This window comes from Solea solea, chromosome 3 (genome assembly GCF_958295425.1).
Source record: "Solea solea chromosome 3, fSolSol10.1, whole genome shotgun sequence".
Lineage (NCBI taxonomy): Eukaryota > Metazoa > Chordata > Actinopteri > Pleuronectiformes > Soleidae > Solea > Solea solea.
Genome location: NC_081136.1, coordinates 35,933,848 through 35,958,030, shown reverse-complemented (window position 1 = coordinate 35,958,030; position 24,183 = coordinate 35,933,848). Strand labels below are relative to the sequence as shown.

General features: G+C 40.4%; 2 protein-coding genes across 3 annotated transcripts; both read right to left on the bottom strand.

Moving 5' to 3' along the window:
• Positions 1 to 1,571: 1,571 nt before the first annotated feature.
• Positions 1,572 to 9,520, bottom strand: ifng1 (interferon gamma 1). Of its 2 annotated transcripts, none has more exons than XM_058624673.1 (4): positions 9,176 to 9,520; positions 4,005 to 4,076; positions 2,761 to 3,006; positions 1,572 to 2,239 (listed from the first exon to the last, which is right to left on the bottom strand). In XM_058624673.1, exons 1-4 carry the CDS (start codon positions 9,197 to 9,199, stop codon positions 2,087 to 2,089), a joined length of 495 nt encoding a protein of 164 aa, XP_058480656.1. In that variant the 5' UTR covers positions 9,200 to 9,520; the 3' UTR covers positions 1,572 to 2,086. The 2 variants fall into 2 exon arrangements, with proteins under 2 accessions (XP_058480656.1, XP_058480654.1); XM_058624671.1 differs by lacking the exon at positions 9,176 to 9,520 and adding an exon at positions 5,118 to 5,632.
• A 316-nt stretch (positions 9,521 to 9,836) lies between these two features.
• Positions 9,837 to 15,490, bottom strand: LOC131456371 (uncharacterized). The gene is made up of 4 exons (XM_058624656.1): positions 13,047 to 15,490; positions 11,921 to 11,995; positions 11,060 to 11,305; positions 9,837 to 10,418 (listed from the first exon to the last, which is right to left on the bottom strand). The coding sequence occupies exons 1-4, from the start codon at positions 13,419 to 13,421 to the stop codon at positions 10,317 to 10,319; spliced, it is 798 nt and encodes a 265-aa protein (XP_058480639.1). The 5' UTR covers positions 13,422 to 15,490; the 3' UTR covers positions 9,837 to 10,316.
• Between the last annotated feature and the right edge of the window lie 8,693 nt (positions 15,491 to 24,183).

Here is a 24,183-nt window from a genome sequence, read left to right as displayed (position 1 = left end):
CCAAGAATGACGTAGCTCGTCATTACCGAGTCTTTTTTGAACATTTTATTTCTACTTCTGGGTTTTTTTGCTCTTAAACTTTTGATCAGCTGATGAACATTCTATTTCACTTTAATGGTTGTTTGCAATAAATCGCTAACTCAAATGTTTTTTTTGTCTCACTCACATTTCTTCTTTATGCATTTTGAAGCATGACAACGGTGCAAAATTTATTTTTCAACACACACATATATATATACACACATATGCGCACACACACACACACACACACGACACTTAACAGTAAAGTTTACATTAAAAACAACTTTTTTTTGTAAGTTTCCTTTAAGACTATTTACTGACCACACACACACACACACACACACATGCATCTTCAGCTGCTGTGGGAAAGCACAGCTCAGATTCTTAGAAGTCACTCACACACACACTGGTGCATTGTGGGTAAAGGCTACAAGTTACTGTAAAAGAAAGCAACGCATGGTTTACAAGAAGTGACATCACAGTCACAGGTTCAGGGTCTGAGCTGCTGCACAAGCACAAAAACACACGACGACTCAAACAAGGACTTCAAACTCACACAAATGTCACTTATTTCAACAACAATGTTGTTTAGAGACAAAAAAACTGTAAAAAGTTTCCATTATACAGCAGAAGGTTAGGGTTAGCTTACCCAAGACAATATTCACATTTAACAACAGTTAAGTTTGTTGTAGATAATGGATTCAGTTTTTTGTCTGAATGAACAAATGCACCTTTAACCAGGAAGTGAAATATGTCAGATATTTGACATTAAAGGTCTTTAAATGTCCTTAAATGTAAATTTTGCTCGTTAAGGTATGAATCAGGGCTGCAACGATTATACTGCTAAAGATTTTATTCAAGATCTATTCACGTGACGATCGATTTCCCGATTAATCGACAAGTCTTTCAGTCTATAAAACACCAGGAAACGTCCATCAGTGTCTGTCAAACGTCTCGTTTGTGTCCACAAACCTCAAAATGAATCCATTTTAAAGAAGAACCAGAAAATATTCACATTTCAGAAACTGGAAAATCACTTTTAAACTGAGTAATCGATTATTAAAATAACTGATGATTCATTTAGTAACAGATTTATTTCACCAATAATACTATAAATCCATAAAAATAATAAATATCGTCAGATTAATGGACTAATCCGTACTTGCAGCTCTTGTCTGGAGAACCCCAAAGCACAGCCGTGGGGCCGCTTTCATTTTTTACATTTTTCAAACTGTGAATTATACGGAACATTGTGATCATACGTTGCGCCGACGACACCCACGTGTGCGTCACAGAGTTTAACAACAAGAAAAAACTAAGTCGTCAGAGCGACTGTTTTGCAGAAACGCTTCCATCTTGACTTTGTTTTCAATCAAAGAGTTCGAGAAATATCTTTTTAACGAAGCGTAAACAAAGAGCGGAGAGTCGTTAAAGGAAATAACCAGACGGGTAAAGCGTTACACATGAGGTTCAATCTGTTTAATTCTTGTTTCAATGAAATGATCATAATAATAATAATAATAATAATAATAATAATACATACACAATAATAAATATCAAAAAATAAATACTTAAAATCACAACAGTCGAATACAAATCAATATATATACTGTCAGCCTGGCACTGCCCACCTTCTCTCTCCTCCACCAATCAGAGCACAGTGAAGGAGGTCGTTTCAGTCACTGGGAAAGTTTACTTGGTTCAACAACATTAAAAAAATACTTATTTTTTAATTAAAAGACTATCTTTATAATATAAAAATATGTTTTTTGTTTTTTTTTTCAAGTATCATCCTTTTCTCCATCTTTATATTTTATATATATCAAGTGTTTCCAGGTGATTATACAACAAAATAAAAATACATTAAATTAAATTAAATAAATTAAACAAATTACAGAGTTAAATTACATACATTTCAGCTCAACAACAGGACAAATGACAGATTATTCCAGCTAATGACAGGATTGATTATGCAGTAATCTCATTTTATGTCAATTAATTATTAAGAATGTGCTTAAAAAAAAACATTTTTGTGTTATTTTTTAGTGGCCGTTGTCTTCACGTCTCATACTCTGGGCGGAGCTTTGACCCTCTGCGCTTGCCGCCGGCGCCGGCGCCTCCTCCTCTGCATCTTGACTTCATTAGACAGCGAGCTAGCCTGCTCGTAGAGCCACGGCAGCTCCCACAATGCTTTGCTCTGCACGACAAAGTTATCCATCTGGTGGAGAGAGAAAGAAAAAAGTTTGTGATGTCATTGGGGGAGGCGGGGCCAAAAATATTGTTACAGAAAATATGTATGTGATAAACATCGGAAATAAATATCTTAATTTTAACGTTAAAAATATCGTGTTTCAAAACACATTTGACGAGAAAGTGTCATTGTGTCGCGGCAACTCACGGTGGCGCTCATCACAGGAATGACTAAAGAACGGACTAAAGAAAAATGCTGGAACGTCGCAAAGAGAACGTAGCACTTTTAATTCTTTAGTTAGACGATTATCGCGATTATAGCTACTTTCATCCTAATGAAAGTAGCTGCTAATCATGGAATTAAACTTAAACTTAGACGTGATAAAATCTCTTTTATCACGTGTAAGTTGACCTTAAATCTCTTTAAGGTCAAAATTTCCATCGAGCTCATGCGATTAAATATCGCGATGTTTGCGTGTCTGGATATTTTCTCACAGCTCTGGTGTTGAGCAGAGGCCCGACAGCAGAGGGCGCTGTGAGGGTCAGTACCTGGATGCGTCCGAGGCTCTGCAGATGCTGCACCAGTTCACTCTGCTCCTGGTAGCGGTGTTTCCTCAGGTCCTTGACCTTGTGTAAGATGTAGTTTAGCTCCGCCCTCACGTCCACGCTCGGGGACCCGGGCGTGGCGGCGGCGGCGGCGGCGGTCAGGGGAGTCGGTGTCGGCAGCTGCTTCAACATCTGACCAATCAGCTTCTCGTACGTCTCCAAAACGCTGCTCATAAACAAGTGCTTTATCTGGCAAAAGAAAAACAGACGCGGTTTATTTAAGGGATCGTGTTAAAGAGGAAAAAAAAAGACTTCATAAAACCTGCGTGACTTCTTACTTTTATTTTTTACCATTTGAAGTTTGTGTCTTTGTTAACTCACTCTTGACACTGATTTTCTCTATGGGGTTTGGTGTGGGAGACTTTTTTGTTAATCTGCCACCAGGGGGCGCAAACTACTCAGGTAATGCCGCCGCCTACGCGTCAGTTCTTTTGGATTATTTTTGATTTAACAGTTTTCATTTCCCTGCAAAAGTGTCAAACTTCTCAACCGTCTCGTTCTTGGTGAAAACTTTTCACACAGTGGAAACAAACTGTGTGGTTTGGTGTGGTGTGGTCTGGAGCCCCCCCCCCCCCGTCCCCCTGGCCCCGCCCACGCCCGCCTCACAGGAGCTAAAAGCAGCTGCAGAGTGGGCCTGAGAGGAAATGACGCTCGCTGACGGAGAAACGCGACGACAAAGTTCCTATAATGTGTCCGTATCGTGGATCCAAGGCACAGGTCAAAGGTCAAAACAATCCAGCTACGTGACATCATCATCAGGGTTTTTTTAATCAGGGATTAAATGAAGATATTGAGTCATGTTTTGAAATTATGATGAAGTGGATTAAACATGAGATGAGTCACTGAGAGAAGAATTTAAAGAACAGGGAAAAACCCTCGGATTCTTCAGTGCTGATTACATCATTACAAAAATTCACAATAACCTCAAATAAAACGTTATTTTAGTCGCTAAAAATAGAACGAATTTGAAATTGAAGACAACAGTTTGGTCTGAATTAACTTCGACTTCAGGAAACTTGACAACCGTTTCCTCTCTCCGGTGTTAAACTTCAATAAATGTCATTTTTCAGCATCTTTTCTGGTTTCTTTGTTAAAACTGAATTATTCAGACATTTTATGGACCAAACTTCTAATAAAGACCATAATTGACAGAATATTTGATGTGGAGCATAAACGTCGTGATTTACCTCCATCCTGCTGTAGAGCGGCTCTCTGGCGAACACGGGTTTCCCGGAGAATCTGTCTTTAGGTTGAATTTTCTAAATGAAAAAAAAGATGAGAAAACAGGTTTTTAAAACTCAAAACTTTTGTTTTTGTTCAGGTTTTAAAACAAAACAACAATCAAACAGTCGTGAAACTTTACGGCGCGTTCAAGAACGATCGGACCGCACAATTACACTTAAGTGTGTGAGGTCAAGCCGGACTGACTCAATAATGACTTGGATGTTGTGAAATTTATATTTGCATGTATTAAGTGGTAATTAAGGGATAATTCAGGTTTATTTAAGTGTTTTATGGCAGATTCTGACACTTAAAATGACCGCCTGCACAAACACAAGAAAAAAAAAAGATCAGATTTCCCCTTAACAAAACCCTTAGCGAATAAAATCTACATCAAATTAAGTCTACGACGTCTTAAGAACAAGTTTGACGTCTTTATTTCACTGTGAGACGGACTTTTCCAACCAGAAACTGAAGTTTGTAAAGCACTCACTCTCCCACACCAAAGCCCATAGAGAAAACCAGTGATTTTAACGTCACATCACACAGGAGCTGTTGATCCACTGCTGCCTCCATCACTGAGTTCACATGTGTTCATTTGTCACTTCGGCTTTTGAAGTCCTTTGTTCAGATTGACCTCAGTGACACAAAGTCACCACACGAGGCAGCAGCAGAGCAGCAGCTCCTGTGTCCCTGTGAGCTAAAATCACTAGTTTTCTCTATGGGCTTTGGTGTGGGAGAGTGAGATGTTCACAAACTTCAGTTTCCTGTTGGAAAAGTCTGTCTCACAGTGAGATAAAGACGTGAACATTGAAAGTGTGTGCATGTGTGTGCATGTGTGTGTGTGTGTGCATGTGTGTGCATGTGTGTGTGTGTGTGTGTGTGTGTGTGTGTGTGTGTGTGTGTGGTGAGAAACAGCAGCAGGAGGAAACAGAAACCGCGGGGCAACAAAAACACAAAAGCACAGGTTTAACTAACAGAGGTACAGGTCTCGCACTAACTGTTACACCCGCAGTACTCACAGTATCAGCGGCCGCGGTACTCGCTGTACTCGCTGTACTCGCAGTGTTCGTACTCACATAGTACTGCAGCAGGTTCTGGAGGGTCCGGTTCATCTTGGACGGGATGTGCGAGCCTCTGACCTGACACACACACAGACACAGGGACAGACACACCACTGTCCTCGCCGCCGACGCCAACATGTCGCGGTTCTTCACGGTACGGTTTCCTGAAGTGTCGGACGGGTCAAGACCTCCCTGACTGACGGACAGACGCAGTGACAGACGCAGTGACAGACGCAGCGACAGACGCAGTGACAGACGCAGAGACAGACGCAGCGACAGACGCAGCGACAGACGCAGTGACAGCCGTGTGTCTCTTTCACAGGGGTTGTCTCATAAGTGTTTGAAGCTTTCATTTATATCTCAGAGGGCAAGTGAGGCAAAGCGGCAGAGAGACATAGACACGCACAGCGAGAGGGGAGAGAGAGAAGGTGCGAAGCAGAGATGATCGAGGTGTGAACTGTGGTTTCCTTCACCAAACTTCATAGCGGGTGAGGGGTCTCCCACTCGTCACACATCAGCTTCAAGCCTGGTGCCAGCGCCATAACCCCCCCCCCCCCCCCCCCCATCCCCCTCTCCCCCCAGATCCGGGACTCCAGAGTGTGTGGCGGGAATTCTGGACGTTCCCGGTGCCGGGAAAATCAGCTTTCCTCGGCGGCGTTCATGGAGCGACGCGGCCTGCGGCGGAAGTCAGAACCCGTCTCAACTCGACTTCTCCTTCACGGAAACGATTACGAACGATGAGCTCAGCGTCGCCTCCGTGGTTTCATCAGAAAGAAAAAAAAAGAGGAACATTCCCCAATTTCTCCATTTGTAGACAGAAATGTCACATGACTGGTTTTATTTAAGCGTCGTGGTTTCACGCCCGATATTATTCTAACTATAGCTACTATAGTTAGTTACTAGAACCAGTGTAAGATATGAACGAGGACACAAGGAACTCTCCCACACCAAACTCCATAGAGAAAATCAGTGATTTAAGCTCACACACACACACACACACACACACACAGGAGCTGCTGGTCTACTGCTGCCTTGTGTGGTCACTTTGTGTCAATAAAGTTAATCCAAATGTAGGATTTCAAAAGCCAAAGTGACAAAATAAGACATTTGAACTTAGTGATGGAGGCAGCAGTGGATCAACAACTCCTGTGTGTGTGATGTTAAAATCCCTGGTTTTCTCTCTGGGCTTTGGTGTGGGAGAGTGAGTGAGTCACAAAAAGATTTTTTGGGCACAGTTTTATACATTTCCCAGTTTAGGGATTTACGCTTCATTCCATTTGTAACTCAGAATTTCCAAGATGATTGTTTTTGTGTGTGCACAAAATACCACGTAGCGCTTCGTTATCGACCGGCATTGCTAACGATTGGCTATGCCGTTTACATTTCCGACATCTAAAGAGGAAAAAAAAATTCTGGTGATTCCGGCCTAAACTACTACTTAAGGGGTTTACGCTAGATTCCGTTTGTAGTCAGAACTCAGAATTTCTGAGATCATTGACCTCGGATTTTGAATTCAATTCCCAGATTTTAAACACGGTAAAACCGCGTCGCAGCACTGTTTCTGCGTTTGTGTAAAATACTGCGCTCTTTAGCGCTTTGTTATTGGCCAGTAACGCTCGCGATGGCTAGCCTGAGATACATTTGCGACTTCTGGAGTGTGGTGAACTCGACGGGCGACGTCATGTCGGGTTTTCTAAGTTGAAAATCCGACTTTAGGAGGCGTCGTTCACATGTAAATGAAAGTTATTTTTGTTATTTACTCTAAGGTGTGACGGTGGGTGCTGCTAAAGAAAATGGCAGCGTGGCGTCCGCCATTGTTGGGTGCGATAAAAATCCTAAAATCCGAGTTCCGACTACAAATGGAACGCAGCAACTATGATGTACAAAATGGCCGCCGTGTTCTACAGAAGAAGAAATGTTTTTATTGACGTCTGCGACACCATTTCAGGACAATTACGGAGCGGTTTGACTCATTAGTGCAAACGGAGGCATTTCATTCATTCATTCATTCATTCATCTGTCATGTTTCAGTAAAGACGACAACAGGAAGTGTCATGATGTCATGAAGAGACCCCGAGGTGTGAGGAGTTTGAAAAGAATCTGTTCTCGTCAAACTACAAACGGAAAGTGAAAGTGTTTGAGCTGCAGAGACATGTTTTATTGTAAATGAAAGGGTTTGTCTGTCTGTGTGTGTGTGTGTGTGTGCGTCATCAACCAGTAAGTTATTTAAAATAAAGTCACAAATACATTGTTGTCTTTCCTCGTGCATAATCGCTACACCAGGGCAAATATCGATATTTTAATTAACAAATGAAGTTACTCTAAAGCAGGGGTCTCAAACTCAAATGAGCTGTGGGCCCCTGACAGTCTCGTGTGGTCAGTCGAGGCCAGTAAAGTAAAAAAAATAAAGCCCAACGGTTTTGGTAAAAGCAACAGTTAGTCGTTATGAGCTCCTATCATCAATATTAATATTAATTCCTTTTTGTATATGTACTCTATTGCCTCGTGTGAGCTTTTCTGTCTTTTATCCATTATTCTGTACAGCACTTTGGTCCTCTGTGTTTTAACATGCTTTACAAATAAAGTTGGATTTGGATCATTTTAAAATATAAGTGGTTGTTTTAATATGCAACAATAAAAAAAAAATAAAAACATATTTCTGATGCAAAATTAATCTATTCATTTAAAAATAAAAACATATAGAAATGACTCGTTACAACTTGATATTGTTTGGAGGGCCACATGAAATCCATTGGAAATTGTTCGTTTAAAAACAAGCAAACAGCAGGAATGTGAAAGTATATGACGTGTACACACACACACACACACACACACAAACGTTTTCTAAATGAGTAATAATTAAATGTCAAAGTAACCATTTTTTACTCTGGATCAACAACAGACAACAGAAAACAGGAAGGAGACAAGTGTTAAACACATGGGTATCCCCCACACATACACACACATACACACACATACATACACACACACACACACACACACACAGGAAGAGGTTTCACAGGTTTTGAGGGAATTCACATTAGTTTCTCTTCAGACACCAGTGTGAAATTTTCACAAAATTTCAGCTGAAGAGACAAAATAAAATATTACTGTAAACAATCATCATTGACTATAAATAAATCAATAAATTCATGTTTGTTTACAAAATCACTCAAAGTTAAAAAAAAAAACAACAACAACAACAACAACCGAACAAAAATGATCATTAAACACAAACCAGTTAGTCAAAATATAATATAGATATAGACACTAGTTAAGGAAATTTTAAAAGTTTTATATCCAAAACGTTCCAACGACAACTTCCACGTTTCCGGTCACATGACATCACAAAGATTAGGTCAAAAAAACGTGCTGTAGGTCAAAGTACTGCCCTCTGCTGGACAACAGGGCGAACTACAAGCTACAGCACGTAAATAATGATGAGTTCTAACACTTCACACCAAACCCCATAGAGAAAATTAGTGATTTTAGCTCACAGGGACACGGGAGCTGCTGGTCTACTGCTGCCTCGTGTGGTCACTTTGTGTCACTAAAGTTAATCCAAATGTAGGATTTTAAATGCCGAAGTGACAAAATAAGACATTTGAACTTAGTGATGGAGGCAGCAGTGGATCAACAACTCCTGTGTGTGTGTGATGTTAAAATCACTGGTTTTCTCTATGGGCTTTGGTGTGGGAGAGTGAGTTCTTTACAAACTTCAGTTTCCTGTTGTAAAAGTCTGTCTCACAGTGAGATAAAGACGTGAAATGTGTTCTTAAGATATCGTAGACTTAAACTGACTCTTTTTTAAGTGGCATAAAACTGTTTATCTCTGAGGCCAGGCTGCTATTTTTAGTGTATTTGTACTTTTGAAGTATATTCAAGTCAACGAAATGTGTAAATTTACTTTAACTTCCGTTTTTAAATGTCTTGTTCTTGGTGCAGTACCTCAAACAACCACAGTTTATGGAATTATTCTGCGAAAAAACACAAAACTTTCCTTTATTCGCTTGTGTGTCACCAGACTAGCTTAAAAACGCTGAGTCATGGTGGCTCGTGCCAGAGTTACTCACGTGACCTGCTGATTTCACGAACATGGCGGCGGAGCGACGCGCTCTGAACCCTGAACTCAGCAGAAGAAACGGCGCCGTCCTCAAACACGTCCGCCAGTTGAGCGCGTGCTGCGAAACACCTGCGGCGCTGTGATTGGCTGCTGAGGTACGAGAGGCGTTCACGACACGTCAATAAATATTTGTTTTTGCCCGTGAGGCGTTCAGGTAACACCTGTGAATTTTAGTTTTGTAGACGTCCTTCGTGTGAGATTTAGCGGACACTTGTACATTTACTTCATTAGCATATGGCGCATTTCTGGGACATTGGTACGTTTTTAAAAAAAGAATAATTTTAAGGGTTTTTTTTAAGATTTTAACTTCAATGTGAGTTTCAGTTTTATAGATGTCCATCGTGTGAGACATTTAGGGTAAATCTGTAAAATTGGACTTTTAGCCGCTGTATAAATACCATATATATATATATAAATGCATAATTTAAGATTTTTTTTTCGTGACGTTGACACTCAAACGTCACATGAGATGATACAGTTTTTCTAAACGTTTGGACGAAAGTGAAGTTTCAGTGAAGTAATTTTTTACAGTGAGGGAAAAACCCCGCAGTCGCCACACACACACCTTTATAATCAGTGTCAGATTAGATTAGATTATTTAGAGGGAAATTTAAAAACTATAATTTACAAATTTGCATTTGACATTTTATGACATTAGATTGTTTTATATTAGAGATTATTCATATGAGATTATCGAGACAACATCAGATTATATTATTGATTATTGGCATTTTATATACAGAAGGTTTTTGACCAGATTAGACGATTTCAGATTACTGTTAATCTCTGTTGTCGGAAATGATGAAAAACTCAAAGCTTGGTTTGTTGCTGCTTTTATTGAAAAGAAAACAAACAAAGACAGTTCCATAATGAGAAAATAAATTATGTAAATAAACGAGTCATAAATAAAAAATGTGTTAAATTAAGATTAAATTAAATTAAATTAAATTATATTAAACTCTGACCTGAAGTTACTCCATAAATAACAATAAATACATGAAAGTGTGACGTCATGGAAACAAACAAGCACCGGACTGAGATTATGTTAATGAGAGAGGATTAGTTGTCATGGAGAACACTTCCCAGCATTCCTATTGGTCAGAGTTAGTGGGCGTGTCCATGATCAGAGACGCAGCCTGATAAACCATCTGGAACTCAGCCAGCGCCCTCCGCTGGTTCACCTGGTCATCGACCTGCACAGACAGAGAGAAGATATGAGACATCAGGGTTCATTCATTCATTTATTCATTCATTCATTCGTTCGTTCATTCGTTCACTACATCCTCTAGAATTGTATAAAACACCTTTTCATGTCGTTTCATGATTCACTTCAATATAATATTCATTATGTTCAAATAATAAAGTCAGGACAGACACGTCCTCTGTCAGGACAGACACGTCCTCTGATAGGACAACAGAAGACATGAGAACACACCGCAGTGAAGCAGGAGATGAGACAAAGCAAGACAAGGCGAGATGAGATAGGAGGAGAGACAAGAAGAGATGGGGGAGACAAGATGAGATAGGAGGAGACAAGATAAATAGAAGGAGACAAGATGAGATAGGAGGAGACAAGATAAATAGGAGGAGACAAGATGAGATAGGAGGAGACAAGATAAGATAGGAGGAGACAAGATGAGATAGGGGGAGACAAGATAAGATAGGAGGAGACAAGATGAGATGGGGGAGACAAGATGAGATAGGAGGGGACAAGATAAGATAAAGTAGATGAGACAGGATCAGAAGACCGTCCTCATTCATGTCATGTGGACACACACACATACAGAGTGAGAGACACCTGTCAGAGGTCCATCACTGTCAGAGGTCCAAGTACCTGGATGTTGCTGAGTTCTCGCAGCAGGTTCTCTGTGTTGTGGTTCTCCACACTCAGGTTCCTCCTCAGCTTCTCCATCTTCTCCTGCAGAGCCTTCACCTCCAGCTTCACCTGGTGCCGGTCCGAGGCGGACAGAGTGTCCAGCAGCGCTGCAGTGCCTCTGCTGTGGTGGTGGTGCAGGATGCTGGAGAAGATATGCATGTAGACGCTCAGAGTGGCGTTCATCACCTGGATGTCCTCTTTTCTCTGTGGACAAGATGGAGGACAGACAATTTAACTGAAGTCTCATCAGGCTTTAGTCTCAATGTGAGACAGACTTTTCAAACACTCTCCCACACCAAACCCCAAAGAGAAAATCAGTGATTTTAGCTCACGGGGACACAGGAGCTGCTGGTCTACTGCTGCCTCGTGTGGTCACTTTGTGTCACTGATTTAAATCTGAACAAAGATTTTAAAAGCCGAATACACAAAAATAAGACATTTGAACTCAGTGATGGAGGCAGCAGTGGATCAACAACTCCTGTGTGCTGTGGTGTTAAAATCACTGATTTTCTCTATGGGCGAGTTTATTTTTTCTGTCTTTAACAGATTAAGTTGTGTTTTTAGATTATTTATTTATTATTTGTTTATTTTTTTACAACTACATTGGTCGATACACTACTTTTAAATGACCTATGTCAACTTTCAAAATTATATTTATCTCTAATTTTTATTCTAAGGAACTTGCTATTGCTATTGACAATAAAAAATGATGTCATCTAAATCCCCTAAAAAAAACATTTTGTTTGAGAAGTTCCTCATCACTGTCAACAAACAAACAAACAAACAAACAAACAAACGTGTGTTTGTGTGATTTTGTACCTGACACGACGTGTTGATGCCTCTGACCACAGACTTGAACAGAGCTTCTTTGCCGACCTCCGGCTCCTTCAGATGCTGGAAGAACACAAATCAATAACAATGTGAGAGTTGAATTTGATTCTATTCTTAAGTGCATTTGACTATTTTCCTGTTAAAGTATCAGTAAAAGACTTTAATTCAACACAATTCGACAGGAATCTGAGTTAAACTGAGTCTTTGATCGCACGTTTGAAGACCTCGTCGTGCACGAAAACTCACTAAACGCTGCATGCTCATCAGAACCTGCGAAAATCGCGATCTGACCAAAGTTTTACTGTGATCTGACAAAGTTTGTCACATATTTTCACCCCCTACTACACTCCAGTCCAGAAGTCCAAATGTTGGATCTTAAAATATGAAGAAAAGACACAAAAATAAATAAACATATTTCAATTTAAAAAAAAAAAAAACATAACTTGATGAGATTTAAATTTTTCCGGGAAATAATTTCATATATTATTAAAAAAAAAAGAAAAAATAAACTTTCTTTGCTCTTAAACAAATTATTTGGTTCAGATTTCTTATTATTTGTTTCGACTTAAAAACACTGAAATGCAAATGTATGTCCAACCGTCACTGAAACATGATAATATCAATAAAAGTAATTTAGTGATGTCATGAAATGTATGTGTACAGTACTTGTGCATTCATTCATTTCTACTTAGATTACTACTACTGGATTTTGAAAAGTAGATTAAGTGTGAAATCAGACTCTGGTTTCACTGCATCTCTGCAGCACAGATGAAAACCACAAGACAGAAATCAACCACAGTGATTTTTCTTCTCTCACCCATATCACCATGAGTAATAATGATAATCTGTCATTTCCGTGTGAATGCTTAAATGTTAATCCACGGTAAAAAATAAAAAATCAGCAGTCACTGTATGAAGTCGCGGAGGAAATTCAATAATCTCTTATTGAATTTGAATTTCTCTTATAATGTGAGCTAAAGTCTCAGTTCCTCTTTACTTAAAGACAGAATCCTTACAATGAAACCTGTATTTTAAGGATGGATAAAACCATTTTAAAGGAGAATGACATCGGATCCAAAGCGCAGCCCTGGGGAACGCCGGAAGGCAAACTCACCAGCAGATTCGTGGTGGACTCCGAGGGTTGCTTCTCGCCGCTGGGCTTGATGCGGTGTGGACTCCCAAGTGCCAGTGCCAGTCCCAGTAAGACCAGAAGACCCAGTGTCCCACAGCGCAGAGACATGTCCAACAAGAGAAGAGAAGTGTCGAGGAACGAAGACGAAACCGGCAAGGAGGAGGACGTTCGTCCGAGAGTGAGACTGAGAGTGTGAAGAGTGCGATGGTGGAGTGTCTCTGTTGACCTGTGGGCCCATATATATATATATGTGTGGCAGTGTGTATCCCTGTGTGTGTGTGTCTGTGTGTGTGTGTGTGGTTGTGTATACGTCTGTGGTCTGTGGGCTTTCAGCAGAAGCACCAGAAACAGCAGCATCGACAACAGTTTTCCTCTAAAACTTGCGGCGCTGATGCTAAACCTGCACACACAGGAGACTCCCTGGTCAGGTTTCCATTCACTCCCATTCACTGAGCACGTGCATGTGCACGCACACACACACACACACAAAGGTGGAGACTCCCCGGTCAGAGTGGCCGAAGAACAGTTTCACTGTTGCTGCAGCAGCAGCGCACACTTTAGTGCCAGTAATTATGTTTGTGGTTCATAGATTGTATCTAAACCTCATCTAAGCCTTATGAAACTATAAAGACCTTTGTGTGTGTGTGTGTGTGTGTGTGTGCATGTTTAGATGCAAGCCTCTGTGCATGGAAGCTTTTGCATGCACGGCTCCTTTAACTACATGAAAAAAACCTCATTAAAAATGACGCAGAAATGTCTAAAGCGTAGGAATGTGTCTCTGTTTGTGCAAATATACATATTCATACCTCAAAAAATTTAACAAAAATTAAAAATGAAACAAAAAAGTGTCACTTTTGACTCATTTCTTATGGATTTATTGTTTAATGTGTCTACATGTTGGTTTTTACGATATTATATATCACTTATTTTCTTTTAAAATGTATTTCTAAAGGTGATTAGTGGCATTGTTGTTGTCTGTGACAAAAATTACTTAATTATTTAGTTAATTGGGCTGAAATTTGATAACGTAAAATAACATCACAAAAAAAGGGAAAATGTCTTTTTTAATTTTTTTTCCCTATTCCACACGTTCATGAATAAATGATTTAATAGTTGTGTTTTCGTGCAAAGTTTAAGAAGCGATTTCCGTGCAGTAAAGACTTAGGCTGGTGGGTTTAACGTTGGCGTTCCACAGGGCTCTAGTTTGGATCCGATGTTGTTTGTCCTTTTTGTGACACTGCAGCTTTTTTTGTGTGTTTTATCCCTAAAATTAAGGTGTATTCACTGGATTTGTCTTATAACTTAACTGAAACTGAGACTTGTGCATAAATTAAGATGTGAAGGTAGTGTTTTTATCGATCATTTCACAATCGTGATGTTTTCCCTCGTTAACCTCCGACAAAGTTGAAAAACGTTTAAAACAAGGCGTGGACGTGTCTAACTTATCGACAAATGAAACGAAACGTTAGATAAAAACATGTACTTTATTTTGTAAGTTTAACTAATAACTGAGTCAGTAGCTCTTATTTTGAAAGCCAGGGTGAGAGGAAACACGATGGGCTCCTTGACTAAAACGAGGAATGGCTTGTGTTTTAACCACTAAAAGTGTAAAATAACATCAAGGAAAGTCCTTGTAAATTGTTTTCAACAGGAAATAACAATACTTCCCACATGTACAGAATACATTGATACATATTCTGGTATAGATCAGATTAATGAGAGTTCAATCCCTAATAATGTAGAAATACTTGGACTGCTTGTTGTTTGTATTAAAAACTCATCTTTACAAGTGTTTACAAATGTTTTATGTCCTTTTTTGAGGATTTGTTTTAGAAGGTCAGAGGGTTAGCTGTATAATTGTTTGTGGGGTTGTGGGGGGAGCTGAGCCAATCTCAGGCCTGGACAGTTCGCCAGACCATCGCAGGGACACAAATAGAGACAAACAACCATTCAACCACTCACTCTCGCACCTACGGTTAATCTAGAGTGTCCAATTTACCTAATCCCCAATATTGCATGTTTTTGTACTGTGGGAAGAAGAACCCGGAGAAAACTGCTGCACACACGGGGAAAACATGCAAACTCCATGCAGAAAGGACCCGGGTCTTCTTGCTGCAAAGGCAAAGAGCGCTAACCGCTGCTCCAGCCGAGTATGAACCGGAATATACCTCTTTCATTCACAATGACCTTTCATCTTGTTTTGTTTCGCCACTAGCTGCAAACGAGCGAGCGAACGCAGCAGAGAGTGCAACAAAAACTAGACAAATAAACGTATAGCAACCAGGACGAACGTTAAGACGCAGATTACTTCTCAAACTGAGCTAAAATGCTCGGTGTCTTAAACTGTAGGGACTACGGGTATTTTTTTACGTGGATTTTTCACGGAAAGCGGCTTCGGTTGACTGCTGTCGGGATGTTTAGCTTAGCGCAACACAAAGACTGAAACCGAAAAAATAGGCCTGGCATGAAATCGGTCACATCACAAGTCCTTTTTAGAGTGAGTAGGCGTGTTCGTGCAGCAGAAGTAGGTTGAACTACTTCAGCAGCCGTGGGGGTCCGTGCACCCTCAGAGTGAAAGTAAACAGTGGCCTCTTTGACCTTTTTTTCTACAGCATCCACAGGGTGGGCTGTCTTCCCCTCCACTCAACCTCCTGTGCAGATATGACTGTTCGGAGAAGAGCGTTTGTAAATGTTCTGGCGCTCCTGTGCTACCGAAATGGCGGCCTTTACTCCCCCCAATTTCCGTAAATGATGTTCTGGTTGTGGGGAGTTTGTATTGCAACCCGAAGACTTTGTCCATTGCTTACATACAGTTTAAAGCTGTGACGAGGGTTTCACGAGAAAATGAAAGACCTGAGCTTTAGCATTATCGTTAAACTTGTTGATTGTACTTTCTGCAGCTGGAAATTTCTCCATCGAAACAATGACAACAAACCTAGCGTGATGTCATGAAGCACTGTGGGATCATGGGAATCATTTGGTATTCTGCTTATACTGGTATCACTTTATTTTGGTAGTCCATTTCTGACCCTCTATTAGTACTAGTCTCTACAAGTCTACTAGTGATGATCTACTGTTGTCAACTGTAAGTTCTCTACCGGTTATCTGGGTCTGGGTCGCAGGGACAACAAGAACCAGACACTCCTTTCCTCAGCCACCTCAACCTGTTCTGCCAGTGGGACACCAAGGTGTTTCCCCGGTCGTCCGAGAGATAATCTCTCAAGTTTGTCCTGGGTCTGCCCACGGGGCCTCCCTCGCTCAGCCATGCCAAAACACTTACCCAGGGAGACGTCCAGGAAGCATCCCGACTAGATGCCCAAGGAGCCCGCGGGATTCGACTCCAAGCCTCTCCCGGATATCTGATCTCTTAGGATGAGCCCAGACACCCTGTGGAGGAAACTCATTTCGGCCGCCCACAGTTCTGGCCCGAAAGTGAGAGGTTGGAATGTAGAATGACCAGTAAACCAACTCCCTTTTCACCACAACGGATCGCTTTAACAGTCCATCCGGGCAATCTCTCACTCCACACTCCCCTTGCTCGTGAACAAGACCCTGACACTCGGGGAAGTAACTCCCCTGCCTGAATACCATGGTCCCCAAATTTAGATCTTCATCCCAACCGCTTCACACTTCGTCATTGTTCGATGAAGTCAGTAGGACCAAATCGGCGGCAAAAAAGCAGGGTGGGAATCCTTCGGCTCCTGAAACTGACACCCTCCACCACCCGATTCCGAGTCTGCTGACCTCGGTCTCCTCTCCATCCCCCACACCTGCAGGCAAAGGGGCCTTCAGTGTTGTTGCTCTAGACCTTTGAAACTCACTCCCTCTGGCTATTCACCAACTCTGGAAACTTTTAAATCAATGTTGGAGCAACACTTGCAGGTTTTTACCACCTGATCTGTTTTTGGTTCGTGTTTTTGTTCTGCTCTTTTTTTCTTGTACAGCGACCTTGGGTTTAAGTAGATGGTCCTGACTCACGTTTACAGTTGCAGGTGTAGTTTCCCCAACTACTAGCTAGTTAGATAAGCAACTAACTGTCAATTAATCTACGATTAAATGTTTACTTGAAAATGACAGATAATGAACTGAGAATTGATCGTACTTGTGATCACATGTTGACATACAAACAAAACTGTTTTGTATGCTTATAGTGACGTGATACTGACTCAACAATGGACAATACAAAGTGTGACTGTAGCGCTGAATGTTCTTTGTTTTCTTCAATATAAATACATTTTTATGTTGATTTAAAGAGTGATGGAAACGTATTTTGAAATGTTTAAGCAAAACGGACATTTATGGACATTTCAATGCAGAAATTGTATCATATCCTGTGTCTAAGTCGGGAAATTCAATGGAATTAAGAGTCATGAGTCGACTTTCTTTAGAACATGCTGTGCAGGCCTGCCACAGCGGCAGGAAGAAATGTGTGCATCACTGTGGGCAGAGACGCCTGCTGCACAGGTGGAAACCGTCACCAGTGGAGGTGAATGAGTGAGTTTCACCTCTGAAAGTCGAGTGAATGCAGCAGATTCACCGTCACTGCTGCTGGAAACACCACCACAAGGCGTTCAACAAAACCCTGACTCATCGGTGCAGGTAGAACCGTTGTAACTCCAGGGATTCCCCGTTCAACCTCATGACATTCAGAGTCCAGATGCAAATGTTGCATGAAGAATGTAATTACACACACACACACACAGACGTGTTAAAAATAAATATAAATGTATGTCATGTATATCTCCTCCGTCTTGAAATGACTCGTCACAATGACTGCGTAACCATGGCAACAACCGGAACAAAACTAAGACTTAGACTCGGATTCTGTTTTTTTGAGTTCCTTCAATGATTTTACAAGAAAGAAAGAAAAGACTTTTTCTCATTTTGAGACTTTGTAAATCAGGCAAGCAAATAATGGTACGATCCAGTTGCAGTCGAAAGTCCAAATTTAGCCACTAATGTTGGATTTCTAACTTGGAATGTCAGGGCAACCTCATAAACATTCCAAGATGGCTGCCACTCACGGCAATAGTAAAAACACAAAGTATTTTAGTATTCAATTTTAAATAATGCGTGTTGTAATTGCTAACAATGGCTATCCTAAGATACAGTTGCATACTCAACTGGAACACGGTCAACTGAACTGGTAGGTGACGTCACTCCCAGTTCCGACTTCCGGTGTAACTGGAACGCTCCAATAAACCCAAACTGAAGGACCCAAGTTAAAACAGAAATGACATGCTAGCCCAGCCCATTTATCACTGATCTGCTGGTGAGTTTACCGCTGGAGTTCCACAGGGTTCCAATTTGGATCCGATGTTGTTTTTCCTTTTTATGAAGCTTTTTTTACCTGGTGTTTTATGCCTAAAATCAAGAATTACTTACTCAAATTATTTCATTATATGTGTATATATATATACACATATATATATACATATTTATGTATATATATACACATATATATATATATATATATATATATATATATATATATATATATATATATATATATACATACATACATATATGTATGTATATATACATATATATATACACACACATATATACACACATTTTATTTTTATTTTAGCAGTGGAAGAAAGTGGAAAATTTGTCATTAAAAAAGAGTCAATTAATGAATGCGTCTATTCCAACACCTGATATTCCTCAATTGTAGTTCTTTTAAATAAAATATATATGAAATTACCTATTTTATAATCGATTATTTACCATCAGAGAAACACAAGTGTTATCTTTATCCTACGTGCGAATCAAATGTGTGAAATAGAAACTTTTCTGGTGAAGAAAAAAGTACAAACATTTGCTAAAATAATGACGATGACACATATGTGTTTAGAGTATTTGTCTCTGTTATGAATGAGTGGGTGAATTTGCATAAAAAAGGTGATATCATTACACCCTGGATACAACCAAGGAGTCGTGAATCATTGAATTGAAGTTCCTGTGGTGGAGATGCAGAGAATGATTGAATGTTTCTGACGATGAATCAAAAAAATGTGTGCCAGTCTGACACACACACACACACACACACACACACACACACACACACACTGACTGTTGGCTTTCTAAGTAAATGTTGTAGTGGAATTAAATGCTTGTCTCCTGCGTTTGAAATCATTCTCCTCTGTATGTGCTTTTCCTAGAAGTCAAAACCAAAGGGGGGCCAACGTCAACACACACAGACACACACACACAGACACACACACACACACACACACACACCACATCCTTCTGTGGTTGGTGGAGGTTCACTCTGCCAGCATCACCTCTGACTTCTGACCCTGAAGACGCAGCAAACTGTCAAACATGAAGATTTCAAGCAACAATTCTAACGACTAAAAACAATAAGATGTATATATGTGTATATATATGTACACACACACACACACACACAGTATAAATATTGCACTATTTTATTCCTTATACTTCATTCCTTTGTGTTTTAACCCGTTTGCCATCGTCTCTCTTGACTCAGGGGTTCATCTGCACGAGGTATGACAACATGAAACGGGAGGAAACGACTAAATGTGTCAAAAAAAGGTGCTTGAATTTGCCCTTGAGAAAATATCCATGAACCCTGATTACAAGGCAAAAACTACCAAGTTCATATAGTTTCACCACCACCACGGTAATCTGGGGAGGGCGGAGTCTGTATGGATGGAAGCCTGCTGCACGGCTAGCGGGAACACAACATGTGTATAATGCGTTGTTTTTTTTTTTGTTTTTTTTTAAAACTAGAATTCCTGTAAAATGAGTCGTATTTAGCCTAGCATGGCTAACGCTAATAGGGTCTCTCAAGGGGCGTGGCCAACAGACGTGGATGAAAATGCCTCGGTACGCAAGGCCCTCAAAAGTTCACTAAAACAAGGAAACTGGAAGCAACGGTCGAATCGGAAAAGCTGCTCTTAGCTGGCCTCCATTTTGTATGTATACAAAAGCTGCTGGAAGTAGCGTCTCCGTCGCAACGTTGCGTTAAGCCCCGCCTTTTGCACGCCAGGGTGTGGTTAGTCCCCTTTTTTTCGGAGCTTCTGTAGTGAACGACGACGTCCTCTGCGGTCTACAGCTTCGTCCGTTCCCAACTCCCAAGATTCGGCCCTAAAACGTTTGCTCAAAAAGTGAAAAAAAGACAATTAATTGATACAATAAATAAATAAATAAATAAAATAAAAAGTCGGAGCTCGGCGCCGAACCACAAACTTTGCATGTCGTCACCACTGACTGCAAACTACAAGTCGCGATGTAAAAGGTCATGAACAGAAACGAGAAATGATGACGATGTCAGCACGCGGGGGCGGAGCTCTCACTGCGAGTTTCGGGGACGGCTCATGATGAAGAGTTTCCGCCGTGACTCAGTTTTGCTTTTGGGCGAAGTGTTCCTTTAATCCTGAAGCGCTTTTCCTCCACTTTCGTCCTTTGTTTTCTTCCCTCTAATCTTTTCGTTTCCTCTCGTTTTTCTTGTCTTCTCTTCTTTTCTCTCCCAGTGATGAAATAAAAACTCCAACACTTGTTGTATTACCACTTCCCGACCAGCAGAGGGCGACAAATGCTCAAAATAAACACAGCTGAACAGTGACATGGACCAAAAAAAGTAGTTTATTTCACTTTTTCCCATATAAATAAACAGCTACATTACTTCATATAAAACGCCGTCTTTTATATAATTTTTTTCAGTTCAATATATTATAAAAATACTCTTTGAACACAAATATTATAAATATTTGCTGGAAAAATAACTTATTTTTGTTAAATAAAAGGTGCAGAGGTAAAAGAAAAAACACATTTAAAAAGCTTCACTGTTTCTAGTTGTTTTTTTTTTTAAAACATGCACTGAATGAAATAAAGCAAAAACTTATAAATAGATAGTTCAAGTGGACGTTTGAAATCCGACAAAATACTAAATAAACACTGATGTTTATGTAAAAAAAAGAAAATAATAATAGGTCAAATATTGGCCAGTTCATCGATCCACCGGAGGACGTACGTGAACTCTCCAACGGCCTTCACAGCCGATTCATGTCGTCTCTGCAGGACGACAAACAGTCACCGTCAATTCTGATATCTTTATCGATCAAGAGTATTGATTACAATTAAATAGTTTAGTCAGGTAAGGTTAGTGCGATGTTTCACGTCTTTATCTCACTGTGAGACAGACTTTTCCAACAGGAAACTGAAGTTTTGTAAACCACTCACTCTCCCACACCAAAGCCCATAGAGAAAACCAGTGATTTTAGCTGGCGGGGACACAGGAGCTGCTGGTCTACTGCTGCCTCGTGTGGTCACTTTGTGTCACTGAGGTCAATCCAAATGCAGGATTTTTAAAGCCGAAGTGACAAAATAAGACATCAGAACTTAGTGATGGAGGCAGCAGTGGATCAACAACTCCTGTGTGTGTGATGTTAAAATCACTGATTTTCTCTGTGGGCTTTGGTGTGGGAGAGTGAGAGTTTGCAGCAGAAGCGATTTCTTTACCTTTTTCATTTTCCTTTCCAGTTTCTTGACGAGTTTGAACCATTTTGAAGGCTTGACAGAAGAAACCTGAACAAAGTACAGTAATTCTTTTACAGTGTAGTTATTGTTGTTTTTTACAGTGTAGACAGCACAAACACACAGTGTGTGTTCACAGTTGTGTACTCACACAGTGCTGCAGTGTGAACTGCAGTCGGAACAGCAGGTCCTCGTAGTGAAGGGGGAGGAGCTTCTGGATGAAGTCCCTGCTGAAGACACTCCTCTGGTACATGTCAATCACCTCCCTCACCTCCAGCCAGCCAATCGCATGCTGAGGAGGAGGGGACACGCATGTTAGCCATTGTTAGCCTCAGCTGCTAATAGCCCAGACTGAAATATGTCATGCTAACATGCTAATGTTGAGGGAGTGTAATGTTATCTTAGGTTACCTTGTTAGCAATGCTAACAGCAGCCACTACACGCCACTTCTGCTGTAATGCTAATGTAAACCAGGTGTAATATTACCATGTTTGCCATCTTAGCGCACAGCATTAGCATGACAACAGCAGCTGTCCAGACTCCAGATTGAAATATCTCATGCTAACATGCTAATGTTCATCAGATGTAATAGTTATCAGGTTAGCTTACAGTGTTAGCATATAAAAGCAACCACTTTGCTCCAGAATTAAAAGAAACCATATCTTGCTAACATGTTCTGAAACATATACTGTTATATGTTATATATATATATATGTCCATGTTAGTCAGTGTCCGTCCACCACCCTGGTCCTAGATTGATATATCTCATGCTAACATGCTAATGTTTAGAAAGGTGTAACGTTAGCACCTAAGCTTTGATTGTTAGCATACTAACACTGGTCACTGTCCATCCACCACTTTGGTCCTAGAGTGAAGTAGCTCATGCTAACATGCTAATGTTTACCACCTTAGCTGCAATTGTTACCATGCGAAGAAATTAGCACGCAAATGAAGTACAGCAGATAAGTTTTTCATTAATTTTATGGGGGGGGGGGGGGGGGGGCGGCGCCTAAATAATAACATGATTTGTCCTGCAGACATTGAACGCCTCGCAGGATCAAACATTAATCAGAGGGAATCTCCTCGGCTCTAAAAACACTTCCTCCTAAAAAAATCCAGACACTTGTGCTGGAAACAGCTGGTTTGACCAGTTCACTTCACGTTTGTGGTGCATTCTGGGAGCTCGCATGTATGTGTGTGTGCGTTTACCTCCACAGCCATGGTGGAGGTAAAGTATCAGATCTTAAGACTGGAGACTGAGGTTCACCGGGAACGACCAAAAATATTCACTTCTGTGAAGACTTTTGTTTGATGCGTTCACTGACCGTGGGACATCTGGTGCAGAACTTGGGCAGCAGCCTCTTTCGTCTGGAGGAGTTTTCTTCTTTCTGCAAATGTAAAAAAACATGACGACGCGTTATGAGAGAAAATCTAAAAAAAAATTTACATAAATGAGTGCTTTTTTTAATAAAAAATTTTTACGTAACATTTCACACGTTTTGAGGGAATATTTCATATTGTATGGTTTTCATTCGTCAGTAAAAAAGTCCTTTAATGTGATTTTTTTACACTTTCTCAGTAAAAGTGTTTGATGTGTTTTCGCTCAGAAACTCTTTGATCTTTTTCAAACATTCACTTCCTGTGAAAAGTGGAATTTCACCTTTTTTTTCTTCATTTTACTCGTCAATATGGACTTTTATTTTGAAGGAAGTGATTCTCCTCTGTGACACGATCCATAAACGGATCAATACCATGAAAAATAATCAAAAACAAAATCTTATAATATACAAAATAATATTAGTAATGTTCAGAATGAATTGATCATTTTACACACGATTATTGACATATTGATCGGAATCAAACTGTACGATCAATGTTTTTATGCGACAAATACGTCATCAATAACGTGTATCATCGCGACATATCAATATACAACGGTTTTATTGAACAGTTACGATGACTGAAACTGATCAATGAGTTTATCAATAAAAGTGATCAATATTTATCAGCACAGTCGTTCAGAACTTTATGGAAACGGAAAAATAATCATCAATTAGATTGATCATCATTAAACTGATGTATTGATTGATCAGAGTCAATAATGTTATTGATCTTACCGGCAGTTTATTGATCAGCGCAGACGTCTTGTTCCACAGATCTCGGATCAGCGCTGCGGGGATCGCCTGCGGGCAGGCGGGACTCTGCCGAGCCGTTGCCACGGCAACGAGGCTGCTGATGGAGGAGAGGAGGAGGAGGAGGAGGAGGAGGAGAGAGAGGGAGGACGAGCGGACGACAAACATGTTGAAAAAAGTGCAGCAGCTTCACTGCTGTGCTGCATTTATACCTCCTCTCCTCCTCCTTCACCACTCCCCCTCTTCACCTCCTCTTCTTCTTCTCTTCCCTGTTTTCTTCTCCTCTCTCAAAACTTCCCTCTCATCACTGACTCATTCCTGCAAGTTTCCAGATTATCTCGTCTGATGTTACCTCCTCTTTCTCTCCTCCTCTTCCCTTTGTTCCCTTTCTTCACGTATCACATTCCCCTCTTTTCTCCTGTCTTTTGTCACATTTCCTCATTTCTTCACCTTCACTCTCCTTCCCTTCTTCCGTTTTCCTC

Coding starts and splice junctions, on each gene's coding strand:
- LOC131456371 (XM_058624656.1), bottom strand. CDS start 13,421: ATGCTGCTGTTTCTGGTGCTTCTGCTGAAAGCCCACAGACCACAGACG. Junction 11,996..13,046: donor AGTCCACCACGAATCTGCTG/GTGAGTTTGCCT, acceptor GTGTTCTTCCAG/CATCTGAAGGAGCCGGAGGT. Junction 11,306..11,920: donor GCATCAACACGTCGTGTCAG/GTACAAAATCAC, acceptor TCTTGTCCACAG/AGAAAAGAGGACATCCAGGT.
- ifng1 (XM_058624671.1), bottom strand. CDS start 5,240: ATGTTGGCGTCGGCGGCGAGGACAGTGGTGTGTCTGTCCCTGTGTCTG. Junction 4,077..5,117: donor AGAACCTGCTGCAGTACTAT/GTGAGTACGAAC, acceptor TTTTTCATTTAG/AAAATTCAACCTAAAGACAG. Junction 2,240..2,760: donor AGAGCCTCGGACGCATCCAG/GTACTGACCCTC, acceptor TCTCTCCACCAG/ATGGATAACTTTGTCGTGCA.